General features: G+C 35.2%; 2 protein-coding genes across 2 annotated transcripts; one reads left to right on the forward strand and one right to left on the reverse strand.

Moving 5' to 3' along the window:
• Nucleotides 1-8,784: 8,784 nt before the first annotated feature.
• Nucleotides 8,785-13,149, forward strand: LOC111395399 (pre-rRNA-processing protein TSR2-like). The gene is made up of 4 exons (XM_023021373.1): nt 8,785-9,064; nt 9,272-9,360; nt 11,752-11,859; nt 12,644-13,149. Exons 1-4 carry the CDS (start codon nt 8,872-8,874, stop codon nt 12,845-12,847), a joined length of 594 nt encoding a protein of 197 aa, XP_022877141.1. The 5' UTR covers nt 8,785-8,871; the 3' UTR covers nt 12,848-13,149.
• LOC111396418 (PHD finger protein At2g01810-like) lies at nt 13,064-16,090 on the reverse strand. Its single transcript, XM_023022854.1, has 6 exons — nt 16,066-16,090; nt 15,811-16,014; nt 15,479-15,722; nt 13,890-15,393; nt 13,604-13,713; nt 13,064-13,190 (listed from the first exon to the last, which is right to left on the reverse strand). Exons 1-6 carry the CDS (start codon nt 16,088-16,090, stop codon nt 13,064-13,066), a joined length of 2,214 nt encoding a protein of 737 aa, XP_022878622.1.
• Nucleotides 16,091-19,325: the final 3,235 nt, after the last annotated feature.

A 19,325-nucleotide genomic window follows, 5' to 3' on the forward strand; every position in this document is an offset into this window, starting at 1 on the left:
TAATTCGCATTTTTTAAAAAAAAAAAAAAAAAAAAAAAAATTTAAACAGTAATTTGACAATATTTTAATTACACATTTTTCAATAAAATAATATTACACGCAAATTCAAAATTTTTTCTTATTTTTAACCGCACATTCTCCATCAATCTACTATTTAAAAATATATTCTTTCAAAATAATGTAACTTAAACACACACTAAATAATAAATTAACCCTTCATGGAGAGATCCAATTGTTTAAAAATTTTGCTACAATGATAGGATTATCAATGAAGGGGACATGTACATGATTGGAAGTTTGTTTTTAAAAAATCATAATAAAAAAATACAACACTCCATCCTGCCTTGCCACCCCATCCTGTTTATCCCCCCCCCCTCACCCCTCACCCTCGGTCATTTGCCCTATTCAAGGAGCATTACTGATTATTCAAACATCAATCCTGCCATTGGACAGTTTAAAAAAAATAAAAAAATCACAACACTTAATCCCACCCTTGTCACAACACACTGTCACCTCACCTCCTGTTATTGACCCTAGCCAAGAAGCATTATTTTTCAAACATTTCTGCCATCCACTAGAGTTAAGAGATTGAATAATGGATCCTAATGTCTTATCCACGGCTTTGTTCCATCAATATTGCTACAGTGACAAAGTCAATGATGACTCAGTGACAATGAGACATATGTCAATACATGATTGGATAGCTTGAAAAAAAAAAACACTCACACACACCCACCAATCTCATCCTATCACAAAATACCTCGTCACCTTACCTCTTGCCATTGACCCTGGCAAAGAAACATATTCTTGTTCCATGTATGCGCAAGCTCTTGATGAGACCTTCCAAAGATAGGTTCGTACGTGTGGCTGTGTCTGAGTTTGAGTTTGGGAAATGCATTCATAAATGCTCTTTCGTTGCTGAAAAATCACACTCCCATTAATATGCTCCCCAGTGCCACGCTTAGCAGATGCACATGAGGGAGGACATTAACTAGTGCGGATTGAATCGAATCTTCTAGCAGAAAAGAAATTTAGATTTATTTGAAGAAGATATTTTATGAATATTAGAGTTTTAATTAAATGTGAAATCTAATATATATATATATATATATATATATAAAAGGTTCTGTTTCGCGCGGGTTAGTCGCTAACAATTAAAAAGGGTCAGACGATTGTGTAAGGGACGAAACCTCTTGAGATAAAGTTCCAAAAAGAGGTGTTCTTTTATTGGCGATGAACTTTACAATTGGAAACGAAAGACAACGTGCCTCCAGGGGCGCAAGCACACGAGTTACTGAAAGAAAAATGCTTAAATCTAAAAACTAAGGAAATGAAAATTACATGTTCTCTGTTCGAGAGTTTTGGATTCGGTCTTTTACTTCTATGTCCTTTCTCCCTTTTATACTTCATAGACGATCTCTTTGTGATCAACTACTCTAAAAACTGCTTGATCGTCCTATAACTACCCACTTTCTTCGTAATGGCCACCTTGTTATGAAAATTGCCTTTTAACTGCTGTCATTACCCTTCATCGTTCAACCGCTTTCGATTGAATTCCTTGAATCGTGGAACGTGATAGGGCTGCTTTAATAACTACTTTGATAACTGCACTTCTTGATAACCACAACGTGTTATGTTTGTTAATACCTTGGGCGACTTGAAGGTTTGGGCGAAAATAGAGTAACAGTTCTGGGCGACCGTATGACACTTTATTTGTTCAAATTTTGGGTGACTTGCAAACTTGGGCGATGGCGTTACCGCATTCTTGGGCTTCCTTATTTGGGCCTTCATCTTGATTTTTTCGATTGGGCTTCGTTTTTTGGGCTATTTGATTTGGGGATCCTCCAATTGGGCTTCACTCTTTGGGCTATTCGATTTGGGCTGAATTTTTATGTGTCAACAATTACCCCCCAATATGGCAGAATTAATAATAATTATTGAATTTTGCCATATTCACTTTGTGTTTTCAGCAACATTCGAAATTCTCAAGAATTTCAATCATTGTTTCCTTCTATAACTTGAAAAGGTGCGTCGTTTTGCAAACCCTTATAAACCTCAAACACGCTACTTCACTGCTACCAAACCACGCCTCATATTTTTTGCGTCTCTTTCACGATTCACTGTTCATCTTTTGCTTCCCTACTACGTAACCCTGAAAAGTTTCGTTCCTTCTCAATTGGCTGCTTCACAATCTTAAACTAGCGATTCCTTTAGTTTTGATGACTTTCAGAGACTTCTGAGTCGCCCATACATAACCCCAAGTTTTCTCGCACCTGCCGACGTTGGACGTAATGAGTTTTACTTGGGTCCTTTCTTCAACAATGCGGAGGCAGTTGAACAGGCGACGGTGGGTCAGCTGTTTCTTTGCACTCATGGCCCTCCTTTTCTAAACTCTCTGCCGCTGGGGCCACTTCGCGAAAGAGGTATTCACACTTGGCCTAAATCTGATGTAGCTTTTCGTAGGTGGCATGCTCGCCTTGTGGTTCATGGCCCTACTAAGGTACTTTTTGATAGCGCTAGGATTTCTGATTTGTTAGAAATCTCTATCCGCCCCCCTACTTTTGATTCAGCACTCTTTTCAATTGCCTTGAGTTTTTGGTCTTCTGAGTATAACACATTTATTTTCCCTCTTGGCCCCATGTCTATTACCTTAAGGGATGTTGGGGCCCTAGTGGATCTGCCACCTTTTGGCGATACCATTTTTCCTGGTATTTTAGTCTCTGGTGGCGCCCCAAAGTTTGGTAGAAACTACACCGATTCTTATTCAAGCCTGCAGACCCTTCACAATCATTCGAGCGCTGAGCCTACCCATACTGAGCGAGTGGCCTTCCTTTTAGTTTGTCTTTGTAAATATGTTTTGTGCGTGCCAAGTATAAAGCCCTCTCTGAGTTATTTACCTATAGCGCACGAATTGGCGCGTGGCAGGCCTTTGAATTTATGTTCTTTGTTTTTGGCTGCCCTTTATAGAGGCATGGCCTCTCTTCAAGCTCAATTGAAGAATGGTGCATCTCCCACTGGCAATTCCTTCATTGATTCATCTGTACCGGTCTCTTCACTATTCTTGAGGACATTTTGATTGGCTTCCTTGAGTAGTATATGCGCTTTAGGATGTGACATTCCTTGTTGCTGCCTCATCATCCGTCCGTAATTTCGTTGGAAACGCCTTTGTTGGGTCCTAGTCATCTCATCGAAGGGTATTGCCCTTCCTGCACTGTACTGGAATGAATGCCATACATTTAGCCGGCGAGGTTGCGGCCTAAATGTTCTTCTAGTATCTGCTGGTCTGAACTGCCTTTCAAAAGGCGGTCCTCTATAGAATGATGTACATCACCCTCTACCAGGCTGAATGTTTGGGAAGAAGGCAGGGCGATGAGGATGCTGCCATGTCCCTGGTTTCTCCGTGTTTCCATTTACTTCTCTTTTACACCTTGCAGACAAGACGTCTTCGTTCTTTTTTGGTTCTTTCCTCTTGATTCGTTCAAAGACGCTGGGATGTGGTTTAGGATTTTCTTCTCCATCATCTACGACCAATTTGAATTTTGGTAACTTGTTCTTGAATCCAGATGTTACCATGTTTACTCCAAGTGGCCGTGGGAAAGGATTCTCGTCCACTGCCATCTTTTTCTTATCATCGAACGTAATTCGTCCTGATTCAATGGCATTCTGCAATACATGATGGAAAACCAAGCAATTGTTAGTCAAATGTGACCATGCATTATGCCACTTACAATATTTTTTATCCTTAATTTGTTTAGGATTTGGCAATTTGTGCTTATCGCTCAACTTTATCTGATTATCCCTATATAATTTATCGAATATAAGGTCAGCTTTGGTCACGTCGAACGAGAACGTTCTAGCCTTTATGTTTCCATCCTTTATGGGCTCATCTTTGCCCGATGGTCTAGGCTTGGCCATTATGGGACAAGTATATGTATCCCCTTTGACCAATTCGGCCAAACACATTTCGGCCTGATCATATGACTCATCGTCGATGGTATGAACATCGAAATTTGGGTCTTTGTAATAAGTCACTTTACTAGAATTTTTCATTTGTTCTTCCTCTCTTATCAGTCGCTCATACCTAATCACATTAGCACTCAACTGGAAAAGATCAGGAAATTCCTTGTCCTGGAACTTTTTTTTTTTAAATCAAAACTCAAGCAGCCCTGAGCAATCTTGACAAATTCTTTTTCGGGTAGAGGTACAAAACACTTGCTCCTTACTGTCTTAAACCTTTGGAGAAAACTTTCTGCCCATTCATTTGGCATTTGACGTAAATTCGCCAAATCGGCCAAAGTGACTTCAGACTCAGTTTTATAAAACTGAGCGTGAAACAACTGTTCTAATTGCTGCCATGTTTGAACAGAGTTCGCTGGCAAGTTGATGAACCAGGAGAAAGCTACTCCTGTTAACGAACTAGGGAAAAGCCTCATTTTATGGTAGTCGGTTACATCACCACTCTGCAATGTGAATCGTCCTATGTGTTCTAGAGTAGACACCTCTCCTAAACCGGAAATAGTGAGAATTCTGGTACTTTGTACCCTCTAGGCCATGGATATGCTTGGTCTACCCAATCAGGATACGACTTTGTGTACGTCGGCCTGATGACGAGACGTACCCCAAAAGCCATCTGATCCTGTACGATTTCCATAATCTGGTTCCTCAACATGGTGTTGGGGTCATATGGAATTCCTACAGACTGATTAACCGGTTGATTTGCATGAGGCCTGATGTTTGGTCCTTAATTAGCAACAAAATTACCATAATTAGGGCCATTACCATTAGCCTGAACGCCTGTTCCCTCATTAACACGTGGGGTCTGTTGTCCATTGTTTAGGACATTATCTCTTATGTTTGGATTACTTCCCAAGTTAGGCATACTACTATCATTGTTCTGATTTGGCATTGTAGTACCTCCTTGGTTTGAAATAGAGGGACCAGAAAGCGGTTCTACCCCTTGACTCGGATTTAGGACCGAGGGATTATGTCCTACAATTGTCCTAATTTGAAAGTGGTTTGTAAGAGGTATAGCCGGTTGATATATTTGACCTACTAACTTATTCATTGTCTCGTTCAATGTCTTTAGTTGTTTGGCCATGTTGTCATAGTGCATATTCCCATTTTGAGTAAATCTTTCCATATTATGAATATTTCGAAGATTTACCTGTTCAACGACGTCTTGCGTGAGTTCTCCAAGTAATGCACGCATGGTTCGAGGACTCAACTCCGTCATTGGTTCATAACGACTGTTACTGCTCTGGTTCTGTCCATCTGTTCGTGGAGAGGCATGCTGCTCCTCATATCGCTCGATCACAGACTGGATTCCTTCCTGACTTGCTGCTTCCTTATCGGATCTCTGAGGCATATTGTTTCCCCTTTTGTACTTTCAACACCTAACACCACTGTCCCACTGGGCGTGCCAAATTGTTTCGCGCGGGTTAGTCACTAACAATTAAAAAGGGTCAGACGATTGTGTAAGGGACGAAACCTCTTGAGACAAAGTCCCAAAAAGGGGTTTTTTTTTATTGGCGATGAACTTTACAATTGGAAACGAAAGACAACGTGCATCTAAAGGGCGCAAGCACACGAGTTACTGAAAGAAAAGTGCTTAAGTCTAAAAACTAAGGAAATGAAAATTACATGTTCTCTGTTCGAGAGTTTTGGATTCGGTCTTTTGCTTCTATGTCCTTTCTCCCTTTTATACTTCATAAACGATCTCTTTGTGATCAACTACTCTAAAAACTGCTTGATCGTCCTATAACTACCCACTTTCTTCGTAATGGCCACCTTGTTATGAAAACTGCCTTTTAACTGCTGCCATTACCCTTCATCGTTCAACCGCTTTCGGTTAAATTCCTTAAATCGTGGAACGTGATAGGGCTGCTTTAATAACTGCTTTGATAACTGCACTTCTTGATAATCACAACGCGTTATGTTTGTTAATACCTTGGGCGATTTGAAGGTTTGGGCGAGAATAGAGTAACAGTTCTGGGCGACCGTATGACACTCTATTCGTTTAAATTCTGGGCGACTTGCAAACTTAGGCGATGACGTTACCGCATTCTCGGGCCTCCTTATTTGGGCTTTCATCTTGATTTGTTCGATTGGGCTTCGTTCTTTGGGCTATCTGATTTGGGGATCCTGCAATTGGGCTTCACTCCTTGGGCTGTTCAATTTGGGCTGAATTTTTATGTGTTAACATGTTCAAAAATATTTAATGAGGATAAATATAAGTGGATAAATTTTAGGGAAAATTGTAGCTGAGGTACCAAATATTTCGTTTATTAGCAGACTTTGCTCAAACCTTTCATTTGTGCCACTGGAGGTATCAAACCTTTCAAAAATCCGCACCCGAAGTTCAAATGGATGGAAACCGTCCATTTGACCGTTAGTTGACCAAGAAAAGTAAATTTTGACCTATTTTGACTAAATTGGAATGGGTAAAATGGTAACTTGATAATTATAATATTAAATAAATTGAACAAAAAAAATCAAAAAATCAAGAAAAAATCAAAAAATTAAGAAAAGAAATTAAAAAAGGGTTGTCTTCTTCAACCTTCCCACCCCATTATGTTCAACGCAATGTGGTACATCAAGGAGCCATTATGCTCAATCCAAAGAATCAGCATTAGAAGCAATTAAATCAAGAAATTTACAACAATTTCTCTATCAAATACTCAATTCTTTGTCCTCCAAATTAGTCCTTCAATCCCAATATCTCTTCCCCATATTTCAAGAAGCTATCAGAAAAGCTTTAGAAGAAGAATAAATGAGAACCTTTTTTCTTTCATTTTTCTTTTTCTTCTTTTTTGCCCTCCCAAATGTGGGGGTTTGACAAATCTTTAGGGGAGGTGGTGATGGGTTGAGCAATATTTTATTTTAATGGCATGTTGACTTTCGAAATCCAGATCCATCCAAACTCACCACCGCGTCAACTCACACACAGAAACATACACATATGGAGAAATGGGGGTAGTGAACTTACAAAACAGTCATCATCAATGGTGTAGATGTACTTCTTGGAAATCATGAATCCGAAGCATCGGCAAGCAGAATCCTTGAAGGAAATGCAGGAAGCCTTGGGGTGGGGTGCGATGAAGAAGACAACCTTTTTTAATTTCTTTTCTTCATTTTTTTATTTTTTCTTGATTTTTTTATTTTTCTTTGTTCAATTTATTTAATATTATAATTATCAAGTTACCATTTTACCCATTTCAATTTGGTCAAAATAGGTTAAAATTTACTTTTCTTGATCAACTAACGGTCAAATGGACAGTTTCCATCCATTTGGACTTCGTGTGCGAATTTTTGAAAGGTTTGGTACTTCTAACGGCACAAATGAAAGGTTTGGGCAAAGTCTGATAATAAACGAAAGGTTTGGTACCTCGGCTGTAATTTTTCCTAAATTTTATTTAGTTTTACTTTTCTCTATTTAAGTAAATTTACATAATTTGAAAAATAAAATGTAGAAATTCTCTTAAAAGTCGATGAATATATAAAAATAGCGGATGACAGCTCCCTGAAACAATTTAAAATTGTGGTGTAACAAAATATGTTATTATGATAATATAATTACCCTATTTCAATTCCTTTATTACAGTCTAATTGTAATCAATGTCTATAGTCTATGCTTATAATCATACTCGGGTTCAACTTTCTAAATCATATTCTTATCTTCAACATTTCATTAACCCCGGTTTGTTGGGGATTAAAATAAGATTTTTGGTAAATTTTGATAAACGTTGATAACATATGTTGTTGAAAAGTTGTGAATCCAAAAAAATGTGTAGTTAAAATAAGTTGTTAAAATTGTAAATCTAATAAAATGTATAGTTAAAAATTAATTGTTAATTTTGATTTAAATTTTAATTTATATCAAACACGTGCTAGTTAGTTTGACAGTTCCGTCCAATACCTCCGTAAGAAGGCATATAAAAGACTTATTAATCTTGCTATATTTAAGTAAAGAATAAAAAAAGACTTATTATTCCTAATATCTTTAAGAGCACATTTGATACGAATTAAATCTTATTTAAATTTAAATTAAAGTCAAATAATCAATATTAATCACAAATCTCATGGGTTTCACAACTTTTCAATTATACATTTCAAAAACTTCTATCATAATCTACTAAAAAATTTAATTTTAATCCCTATCAAACACCTTCTAAATAAGCGCACAGAGAAAAAAAGTTAAAATATTTGTCACCTCATTGCATGCTTATTATACAGAACTACATTTTTGTTTTGTAGAGATGCCAAGCCCCTCTTTTCAAAATACACACACTTAAAAAACTTCTATTACTACACATTTTCCCCAAAAATCATTATTTTATTTTAATATATATATATATATATATATATATATATGGTGGCTAATTAAAAACGCGCCTTCTCTGTCTTGATTAATTGACTAAAGTCGCGTTCTGCTGTGTACCGTCCATCATGTTTGATGGCATTTTTTAATTTTTTTTTTTTTTTCAAATTCATTTTTGATGGGGCTCAAACATAAGGTAAGTAAATAGCAATTACGCATGGAATATGGATTGCTTATTTTACTTCACTAATTAAAAGGAAAATGACACGTTTTTTGAAATTGCATGTCAACATTGATTTTTTCGTTAAATGTTAGACGGACGATCTACTCGATGGCCTGATTGAAGGGTTTTATAAAGTTCAATCGTTATGGTGTAACAAATTAAAGTTTAATGGCCATAATGACACCTTGATAAGTATGGTGGCTATATCGAAATAAATTAGAGTTCAGGCCACCGAAATAATTAACCCAATACGAAATCGTCTAGAACTGAGACAGAAGTAGGGTTTTGGGCTTATTGGCAGCGGAGAAGTGGAAAATCAGATCACAGAGTTATGGTGGACAGCAATAAGAATCCGGTGCTGACGGCGGAGGCCGCTGCTCAGCTACACGAGGGCATAAATTTGGTGCTCTCCCGATGGGCTGCTCTTCGAATGGCCGTCGAGAATGAGTGGGGTGGTCGTGATTCCGTCCAGAAATCTCAACCACTGACCCAAATTCTCTTCCAAGCCCTCACTCAATCCAAAGGTATTTTCTTTGTTCTTATTTGATTGGACACACGCACGCAATTGTAAATGCTAAATTACAATTTAAAAGATTATTATTTATTGCTTTTAGCTCGTGTCTGTGGACGATAGAGATGCATTTGCGTTAATTTTTTTAGGTATAGGGAATTACAATGTCGTTTGCCTGTCGCAACCATCATGATATTGATTTGTCTAATTTGGTGTTCAGAAAAAGTATACATTGATGATTTAGAGGATATGCTGGATGAATTCATGCTCTCTCTCAACGCTGAGATAGAGGATGGTAGCATTGAGGAGGTACGTTCTTGGTGTTATTTGTGAACTTCAGTTATAGATATAAGAACATGAATACAAGTTACATGCTTGAATACATGCTGACACACACATAGTGAAAGCCATGAAATTTGGATCAAATGCAAGGAAAAACTAACAGCTGAAAATCACTATATAGAATGCAAAATGAACAGGCAGTTAAACCCACCTATATAAAAGTTAAAAGAGTGAAGTTTTGATAAGATTAAATGTTCTGATTGGTAATATTTGTTGTGAAACCTTGACTCGGGCAGTTTATTTTGCCCGACCAGTGAACCCTGGACCTATTTGGGAACAGGTAGATGCTCACAGAGAGGTGCCTTCGATTATGATGTTTTGGGGCTTCTTAAATTTCAATAGTGCCCATTCTCGTTGAGGGAAAAAAGGCTAATGACTCCTTTAGTGGGTGACAAAAAGCCAAAAAGTTAACTTAAAATATTAGAGTCCCAGAACATTTGGATGAAGTTCCAAGCTTAAAAGGGTGTTTAAAAACATATTTTTCTGACAGTATGTGAGGTGTACTGTAAACAAGAGGTGCTTAAAGCTAATCCAAATATGCTGATACGTGTTACCTAGATCTAATTGTCGACATCGTCAAACCTTTAAATTTTCAATACATCAGCATTTTAATCTTTTTTCTTCTTTTGTTCTATGGCGAAATGATGCAAGTAGAATGAAAACAGTTAAAAGTGAACATACTAACATAATTGAAATACTTTTATAACAAATTAAACTTCTGTGATATTCTTTTCTAAATTCTAAGTTTATTATTATTGCAAATGTCAAACGGGTCTAATGTACTTGGTTAATCTCAGTTGTCAAACTTAAATACTTCATGATCATGAAGTAGAAGGATTGAAGTAGCTTGGCCTTCAAGCCTTTGGATCCTGTAGTTTATGTGCATCCATCTTAATTTTGGACTATTTCAAATCTAGTCTCCCTGTTTGTTTGTGCATTTTAGGCTTAATTTGTGGGATAATCCTATGATTTGCAGTATTAAACTGATGACCATAAATTAGTGTATGTATCCTGAAAGTACTTGATAGCAACTTTAGTTGGTCACCCCCATGACATATCATCAATGTGCTTCCATAGTGTAAATTTTTTCCTAGCTGAGTTGGACAAACAAGTCCTGAACCATGTATAAGGATTTGTTACTGAGATTTGATTAGATTTGGAGGTATACTTTGAATCCGTGTAGATAACCTTTTTGGATCACATTCAATAGGTTATAGATCCAATTGCTGTCACTACCCTATATCATTTATTAGAAAAAAAATATTGATCTATTAACGAGTGTGCTAGACGTATAACACAGTCTTGAACCTGATTAATGTGTATAAATGAAATATAACTCTTTTATCATATATAAATCCATAACGCACATTAGTTTAAACAGAAAAATAATTTACATAATTGTAAGCATATTACATAAGCATACAACTTAAACTTCATGCTGAAATATATCTACAATCTCAAGAGAAAGCATACATCCAAATATAGTCCCAGCAGGTCTACAGCCATATATCTTGAGCTCTACGTGCTTACAAGCTTCCAGCTATTGACAAAAGATCTAAGGAACTTATCATCTATGTTCACCTAAAACGCAAGATTGGTGAACCATAAGCTTAGTATATAAGAACTTATCCATGATTATGAAATGAATATGGATATAAGTATCATCAAATGCATCTGATGGCATTCTAAAAGTTCTCTCAAAAAATACAATAACTCTAGCACTGTCAAGTTAGGCTAAATGCTTAGACGGCTTAGTCCTCAAAGCTCTTTGTAAACTTCTTCGAAAGGTGGATAAGACACTCAGGTCTCTGACAGTGTCATTTGAGTATCTGACGTTCAATACATATATATGGTATAGGTAATATGAACCAGAGCAAAATGTCAAAATTTGGCTAATGTGTCCATAACAAACCAGAAAGCTTTGGCTGTGTGGACTTCGTATAGTACTGGTGTTTAGCCTTGAACACTTTCAAAAGCACTTTGTTTTTACGTCCCTGTAGAAATCATTTCTTTGATTTTTCAAGTGATATCTTTGTTATCGTGGTTTTCTTATATATTTTGAAGTCAAGTTGGATTAACCAATATAATTGTCATCCACTCCTCTAGAACATTTTATATATTGACATGCTTATCAATGATTAATGATGGATGAACATATTGAACTATGCTTCTGTGGGTGGAAACAAGTGTGATCTACATGATATTACCACTAGATGATGGTAATTTTTTTTAATTTCTGTTAGTTATTTTTCATGTTCAGTAACTTGTAATACGTTGCACAGTTCTTATTGAGACCTATATCTTCTAATTCTTATCTGTTTTCTTTTTCCTTCTTGTTCCTGTGGAAACTGTATTCAGATAGCAGAAAAGTTGATGGTTATGCATGAAGAATGTGCCGAAGGTAACTTTAACTCAATAAAAAGCCTGAAGGAAACAAATACTCCAAGTGTTTCTTATGTAAGACAGGTAACTATCACACTCTAGTGGCTGAACAAGTTTTATTATTTGGATCAATATTATTGGTGTTCATGAACGGAGCTTGTTGTATTATTAAATGAAAACCCTGGGGCTGGAATGGTTTTTAACAAGGAACAATAAATATATGATTGCGTATGTTTTTGAGTTCTATACATATACATACATATACATATATAGATACACGTATATATGTATATGTATACATATACATATACATATGCATGCATATACACACACACACACACACACACACACACACACACACACACACGTGTGTGTGTGTGTGTGTAATTAATTAATTTTGAAACGGATTCCCTATTTGTAATCAGGTCTTTGAATGACTGGTAATCATATGGAGCCAAACTAATGAACGATTCTATGATTTTGTCCTTCGCTAATTTTACAAGTAGATAAAAATGTTATTTGGACTTGCAAATTTAGACAGAACTAATCTGTGGTTGCGCTTGCGTATGTAATCTGCTTTTCTGATAATTGTATAAAAGCTTTTGGCTGGTACTTCATAATGGAAAATCATTCAGAATTTAACATGATGGATTTGACGAAGTTCTTTGATGCTTTCTTACTGAAGACCTTAGCTATTTATTAACATGGATTAAGGGAAAAAAGGTTCCACGATTTATGAAGGTTATTGTTTAAAGTGTCGACTGTTATTTTTTATTTTATTATTATTTAATTTAATGAAAGAAAGATTGTTTCTTTATCCTTTCTATTACTAATATAGACAACTGACATTTCTTTTCTACCTTGTCAGGCTCGTAGTGATGATGAAGATGATAGTGATGACGACAACGATCATGATGGTGATAATTCAACAGAAATGACAGTTGATGATCCCGATTCAAGTTTGAATAAAGAGGAAATGATGATTGATGAACCTAGACCCCGGGAAGTTGCTGAAGTAGAAGATGGATGGACTGTAGTTGCATCCAGGCGAAATAAAGGTAGAAGGAACTAAATTATACTCGTGGAAAATAGAATTATCGTGTATTCTATTCAGTGAGGTTTTTGTCTTATTTTTGGAAGCATTTTCTAAATCTATTTTTAGTTATTATTTTCCATGCACTTGGTTATATGGCATTTGAGAGAGAGTTGTCGAGTCTTTACTTGTACAACCCTGCATCGGTTGTGGGAGATTGGAGTTTCATAGTTCAGTGTACTCTGTTATTAAAACTCAAGCATCAGAATCCTTAGAATTTACCAGCTTGAATATGATGTTAAATGGGAGATCGCTGGAGAAGTGGTTATAGTGTCTTTTAATATGTTTCTGGTAATTTAGTCGTAAAAAATGTGCTAAATGTCTAAAATCATTAAAAAGAAAAAAAAAAGAAAAACAAGAGTTATTTTAATACATTGTGTGAATGATTTCAATGAAGACAGAGGTTGAATGATTTCAATGAAGACAGAGGTTGAATGAGTCCAAGTCAATTATAATTGTTTTGGCTTTTGCAGTCGTTCGAAAGTGTCTACCATTGAAAAGCTTAATTTCAGAATTTTTGGGCTATTCTTGGCAAGGTCCATCATCATAAGAGTTTGGATCACTAATCCCAAATCCTGAACCTAGCGCGACGTAGTCAGTTAAGTGAAGACAAGTTTGTAAATTAAATGAGGACTGATAAGTTTAAGAAAAATGTTTGAGATACATTGCGGTGTCCATTTTGGACATTTTGGTGTCCAAAATGGACACCCGGCGACTCGGTATTGACTGAGGCACCTGTGGGCCCAGGTGTGGCAGGCATCTCGGCCAATGTTGAGGCGTCGGGTGTCCATTTTGGATTTCTTTGAAATTCCATTCACAAATGTACTTAGAAATTTGAAAACGAGCTATAATTTTACCATGCCCAAATCAGTTGTAAAACTCGCAGTCTTGCACTACACAATTCTTTAGCAGGGTAATTGTCAGCACTGCTACAAAGTTACTATATGTCTGAATAACTAACAATATCTTCATTAGTTCTGTAAAATTACTATAATTTTTACACTTTTCCTATTGATTCTACTTCAACATCCTCCTCTTCAACGTTACAAGCCATGTTACGGTCCATTGTGGACTTGTAGGTGCCATCTTCATACCTTAGTTCTGTAGCCAAATCCATCCCACACCCTCTCACCCATACGTGAGCACCAGGCTCCAAGGTGCAAGACAGCACCTTGTCGTCATCTATTCCTCGCAACCCACCAATTTGCTTTACCACAAAGTCATCCATAATGCAATAAGTATCCCTCAGTGCACGTTGTGCCACCACCTTAAGGTCACCAATGGTAATCCCAGGTGGGATCATTACTGTAACCCCAGGTGACAACGGCCTAGTCAGCTCAGTCTCCAACTCGTGAAAACTAGGCAATACCTTGCAGGCCAATGTCATTAACTGGTTCATAACTTGTCCTTCAATTTTCCACACTTTCACAAATTGCTTGCTGTCCAACACAAGCTGAGTTGCCACACCAACATCATTTGATTCAGAATAGCCCAACAGCACATTCTCATACAGAAATAGGATATCCTTATTTAAATACAGGTCCACTTCGTTATCCGGAGTAGGTAACACTTGGTTTGTAACACTTACAAGAGAATATTCGATCCTATTCGTAGTTGGATTTTTTGACCGGTAAACAATTTGATTCCCGAGAACAGCATTATCTAATGATTTCAGCACATAATCAATCAATCCAGTGTCACGAATGCACTCCCTAGCTCTGTCTCGCAATTCTTGCCGTGCCATAGAATCTATACCTCTATTTTCCTTCAAAATATTCACCACAACTTTTGCTGCTTGTTCCAGTTTATCTCTTGAATATCTGCAACCAGAATCCATTCTTGAAATTGGCCACTTCAACCCTTCTGCTTCTTTAACAACATCATAAATTGTAAATTCCACTAATCGAGTCAGTGGATTTATTGTTCGTCGAATAATTTGATTGTTCACAGTAAAAGATTTGATAGATTTGAGCACAAAATCAATTAAACCTGTGTCCCCAATATATTTTCTTGCCTCTTCCCTTAGCTCATGCCTAGACATACCACATTTTCTATTAAGATTATTAGCTTTGTGCTCATTCAAGAGCTTTATAATTACGACTAGCACATGCTCAAGTCTCCTAGAAGCCCATCGGCAATCACCTTTTGCCAATAAATTCACAAATGTTCTGAAACTCATCGGACTGTCCTCTGTTTTCGACTCATATCCACAAGGATTAGCAAAAATGTATTGCAACAAATCGCTGATAGTAATCAATGGTTTTTCGCTCAATTCTCTGTACTTGTCAATTATTTGTTTGATTTCCATTCCTTTTCCATCATTCTTGAAATCAGTAATGATTTTATCGAGGCCTAATGAACCCAGTATCTGAATTGCTGTATCATACTTCTGTTCTGTAACCCCAAAACTCCCAGTACTAAATTTGTAACCCCAATTTCCAAACCATGATCTCCCATATGCCACACCATGAATCAATCTCAGCTCCATTTTTCTCTTCTTCAAATCGTCACAGACGGAAATTTCCCTGAAAAATTTCTCGAAATTCAGATTCATAATTTCAAATTCATCAAATAAAACATAATTTTCTAGAACATTGTTCAATATTTTACCTCGCTTTAAGAGTTGTGCAAAGACGATCCCATAAATCCATAAAATCGCTACCAATATCGAAGATCGAATTCTCTTTAAACCCATTGATGCATATAAGATGCCCATATCCATTGCAATGAATCAAACCGTATAAATTATGGCTCTGAAGCTCAGAGAAATTCCCCTTAACTGGCTTATTCCAACTCTCATTTGCTGGAATTATGAAATGATATCTCCTCTTCGACACATAATGGTGTCCCCATCCTATAACCATAACAACCAAATTCTTTCAGAAAATAAAAATAGAAACTAAAATTCAAAATCACAAAATCATGGGAATAAACTATAACACCTGATAATTTACAGTGATCACAGAAAGGATTCACAGAGTGTTCAACGGTTTCTTCAATAGTATAGAGTGGGAAAACACCATTGTGCTCAGAAACAATCAGAATGCACCATATTGGCATCCCATTAACCCTATAATCTTCAAGTTCCGCAGCATCTTGTAGAAAACATCGAATGTTTTCTCTGAATGATCCACACAGGCTAGAAACTTTTTCAAATTCAAAGAGTTTTGAATAATTTCTCATTTTTCTCTTATTACAGGCTTCAATTATAGTTGAAGCCATTGAAGAACACTATCTGAATCGCTTAATTTTTTCTCTCTCTCAAATTTGTTTCAATTCTTGAGAGTGAAGAAAGAAAAATGATTTGTGTATGGGGGGTTTTGCTTTGGCGCTTGAATTCTAAGGGTAATAGTGAATTTACATTTATGACCCTTATAGGCGGGAAAGAATTTGGGTAGTTTCGGTAAACTTATATGTAGAACTGTAACGGATTTTTGGGTGATTTGATGGTTTTGGATTCACGTGGTTAAGGCCTTGGCTTCTCTATGGTTATTGTAGAATCAGCTCCTCCAGTTCCCTTCGATTCAATTGAATCACTAATATTGAATTCCTCAATTGTTGAAAATCAATTAATTTAATTTTATTCGATTTTTCTAGCGGCTCGGCTCGGGTGGGGTCAAGGTGAGCATTGGCTTAATTCGAGTTCGGCATGAGTCATGTCATGTTGAAATAGCATGGTTTTGTAGCTGTTATGGTTCGATTTCTATTGTAGCGCTAAGTATTTTTCATGAAACATCAATCACGTTGTGTTTTTACTCAAATAAATTAATAAAATATTCTAAAAAATGTTGAGTCAGACGTGTTTAATAAAGGAGCCTTTACATATGGACAGAGCTCTTTACAATATCAATTTTTTTAGTGTCATATTAGCATGGTAAACTTTTTGATTGATTGAATTGAAAAGAAAAAAAAAGTTTGAATAAGTCTATTTTACCTACAAGATTTAAGATTTGCAATTAAATTGTTCGACACGTATTTAAGATATATAATAAACGATCAATCGCTATGGATCAAGGTACATTCTTGATTAATCCATATTTGTACGCAAACTAATAAATTTTTAAGATTTAATAATTTATGTTCATGTAAATTGAACATCGTGCAAAGTATGTTTGGAACACATTTTATTTATAATTATTATTTTTGACTTTATGAGTCAAATAAATTTAAATTTTTTTATTAAGCAATTTCGTGAATTTTAATGAAATTTCATGTGCTGTATTGGTTAATTCAGTGAGTTCGCACTAAGTCACATAATTCATATATTTGTTAAAATTCATTTGACTCACCAACTTACCATATTAGTTAGGTGGTGATTTTGTATATATAACTTCTCACGTGACCACTCAAACTAAGTCCAAGACTTTCATTATTTCTTTAGGGAAGATGTGATCGATATTAATTGAAAATTTTTATTTAACTCTCTTAAATATTATGATTATCAAAAATACTAATATCTTTCCTTGTGTTAGATGCATAAAAACCGTCACTCTACAGTTTAGTGCTACAAACGAACATATGAAATTTGCTATAGAAAAATTGGTGAGACACGAAAATTTCTTGGACAATTAATGCAGAAATCAAAACCTCTCATTTAAGGATTCATTGATAGAAGTTGCATCTCGATATGAAAATAAACGAGGTTCTTATTTCGACTCGTAGAACAATTCGGATATAAAATTTGAAACGATTGTATCCTTCTTCTATAGTGAATAATTTTTACCTGTGGCACAAGAGCTATTGATATTTCCCTTAGAGATTTACAACGTTATATCGCATGTTCTATGCTTGAGTTAATTTTGAAGATCAATATATTATTGTTATATTGGAAAACATGAATTTATGTATACATGAAATGCATAATTAACTAATTTTAGAGCCTGTTTGTCTCTTATTATGGAAGAAAATATAGTGTTTTGAATAGTATTTTTGGAGAAATGTGTGGTTGAAATTTAAAAAAACTTTATTGGTTTATGTGTAGAATAAGCTTAAATTGAAGTCGGTTAATCAATAGTTCGATAGTTTGTAAGACAGTTAGAATCAATACGAGTAAATTGTTAGTGTATAATTAATTCTAAATATTAGTTGATTAACCGTTAATTATATAGGTTTATGCCTTCAACCACATTTACAATTATGACTAAATTCTATTGTGGATGCCATTTAAACCCTGTTAAATAAATATTCACGCATAGAATAGTATTCCAAAAAATTAGGTTGTTAAATATATTGTTGATTGATGGATGGTTGCGATCTAAAGAGTTTATGTATCATCTTTAGTAAATGAATAGGTGTTTTGTTCGATTTTGACATGCAACGAATTGATAGTTGGCAACGACTTGATGAATAGAATTTACAAGAGAATTTCTCGAACATACTTGTTATTGTATTACTCTCTAACTAGTCTTTACTTGATATGACATTTTTTTTTTTTTGTTTAATCTGTCAAATTTTAACATTTCGTCCCCAGGGATTTTAGTATTACAAAATTAATAGAAGTGGGACTCGAATATTAAGAAAAATTGATTGAAGAACATGTGCTAAATTACGTAAAGATTAGAGAAGCCAGGCGAAATTTTCCTAATTTATTTATCTTAATGGCTTTAATTAATATTACTTTAGATTTTGACACTCTATATCACTAGTTGAATCAGTGACACGATAAAATATCTCCTCTTAAAAGAGTTTTAGGGCTAAGTTTCATAAATTTATGATTAATTATCTACTCTCTTAAAAATGGAATCATGCCTACACTATTTATTCAGGAAGCATTTTCTTTTAGCATCTTATCCTTAATTTGACTGTTGATTTTCAAACAACAAATCCCTACTATCGCCCTACTATATTAAAAGAAAAAATTCCCCATTTACTATTTATTTATGAAGCTTTACAACAAAAAGAATAATATGGACTTTTTGCTACCCACAATTATTGACTCTTCACTACTATATATATATCAATACTCCCTACTGCAATAAAAGAGGGAATGTAGTGACACTATTCATTCAAGACGTATTTTGTGTTTTCCTATTTTACCCTTGAATATTCCATAATATCTTACTTTACTCCTGAAATCACTACGAATGATCTTCCAACACGTGTGTGGTGCTGCTGTTTTGCTTGATTTAAATTTTTACGTCCAAAAAAAACAAAAAAGTTGACGTCATACCATATCATATTTTTTTTTATAAAAAAATGTCGCGAAAAAATAATAAACATTAATAAATAATTGATTTTTTTTAAAGAAGAAAGACGAGTTATACGCATTTTTTAACACACACGTTTGATGTATGTTTAACTATTTTTGATATTTATTTAGATCATTCGATGTGTTTGATATAGTTCTCGAAATGAGTTTCGAGAGAATATAAAAGATTTATAATAGATTTAAAAAAAAACTAAATAAGTCACTTAATGAAAAAAAAATTGACAAAAAAAAAAAAAAACCATAAAAAAA

The sequence above is a fragment of the Olea europaea genome, chromosome 6 (assembly GCF_002742605.1).
Source record: "Olea europaea var. sylvestris chromosome 6, O_europaea_v1, whole genome shotgun sequence".
NCBI classification, from domain to species: Eukaryota; Viridiplantae; Streptophyta; class Magnoliopsida; order Lamiales; family Oleaceae; genus Olea; species Olea europaea.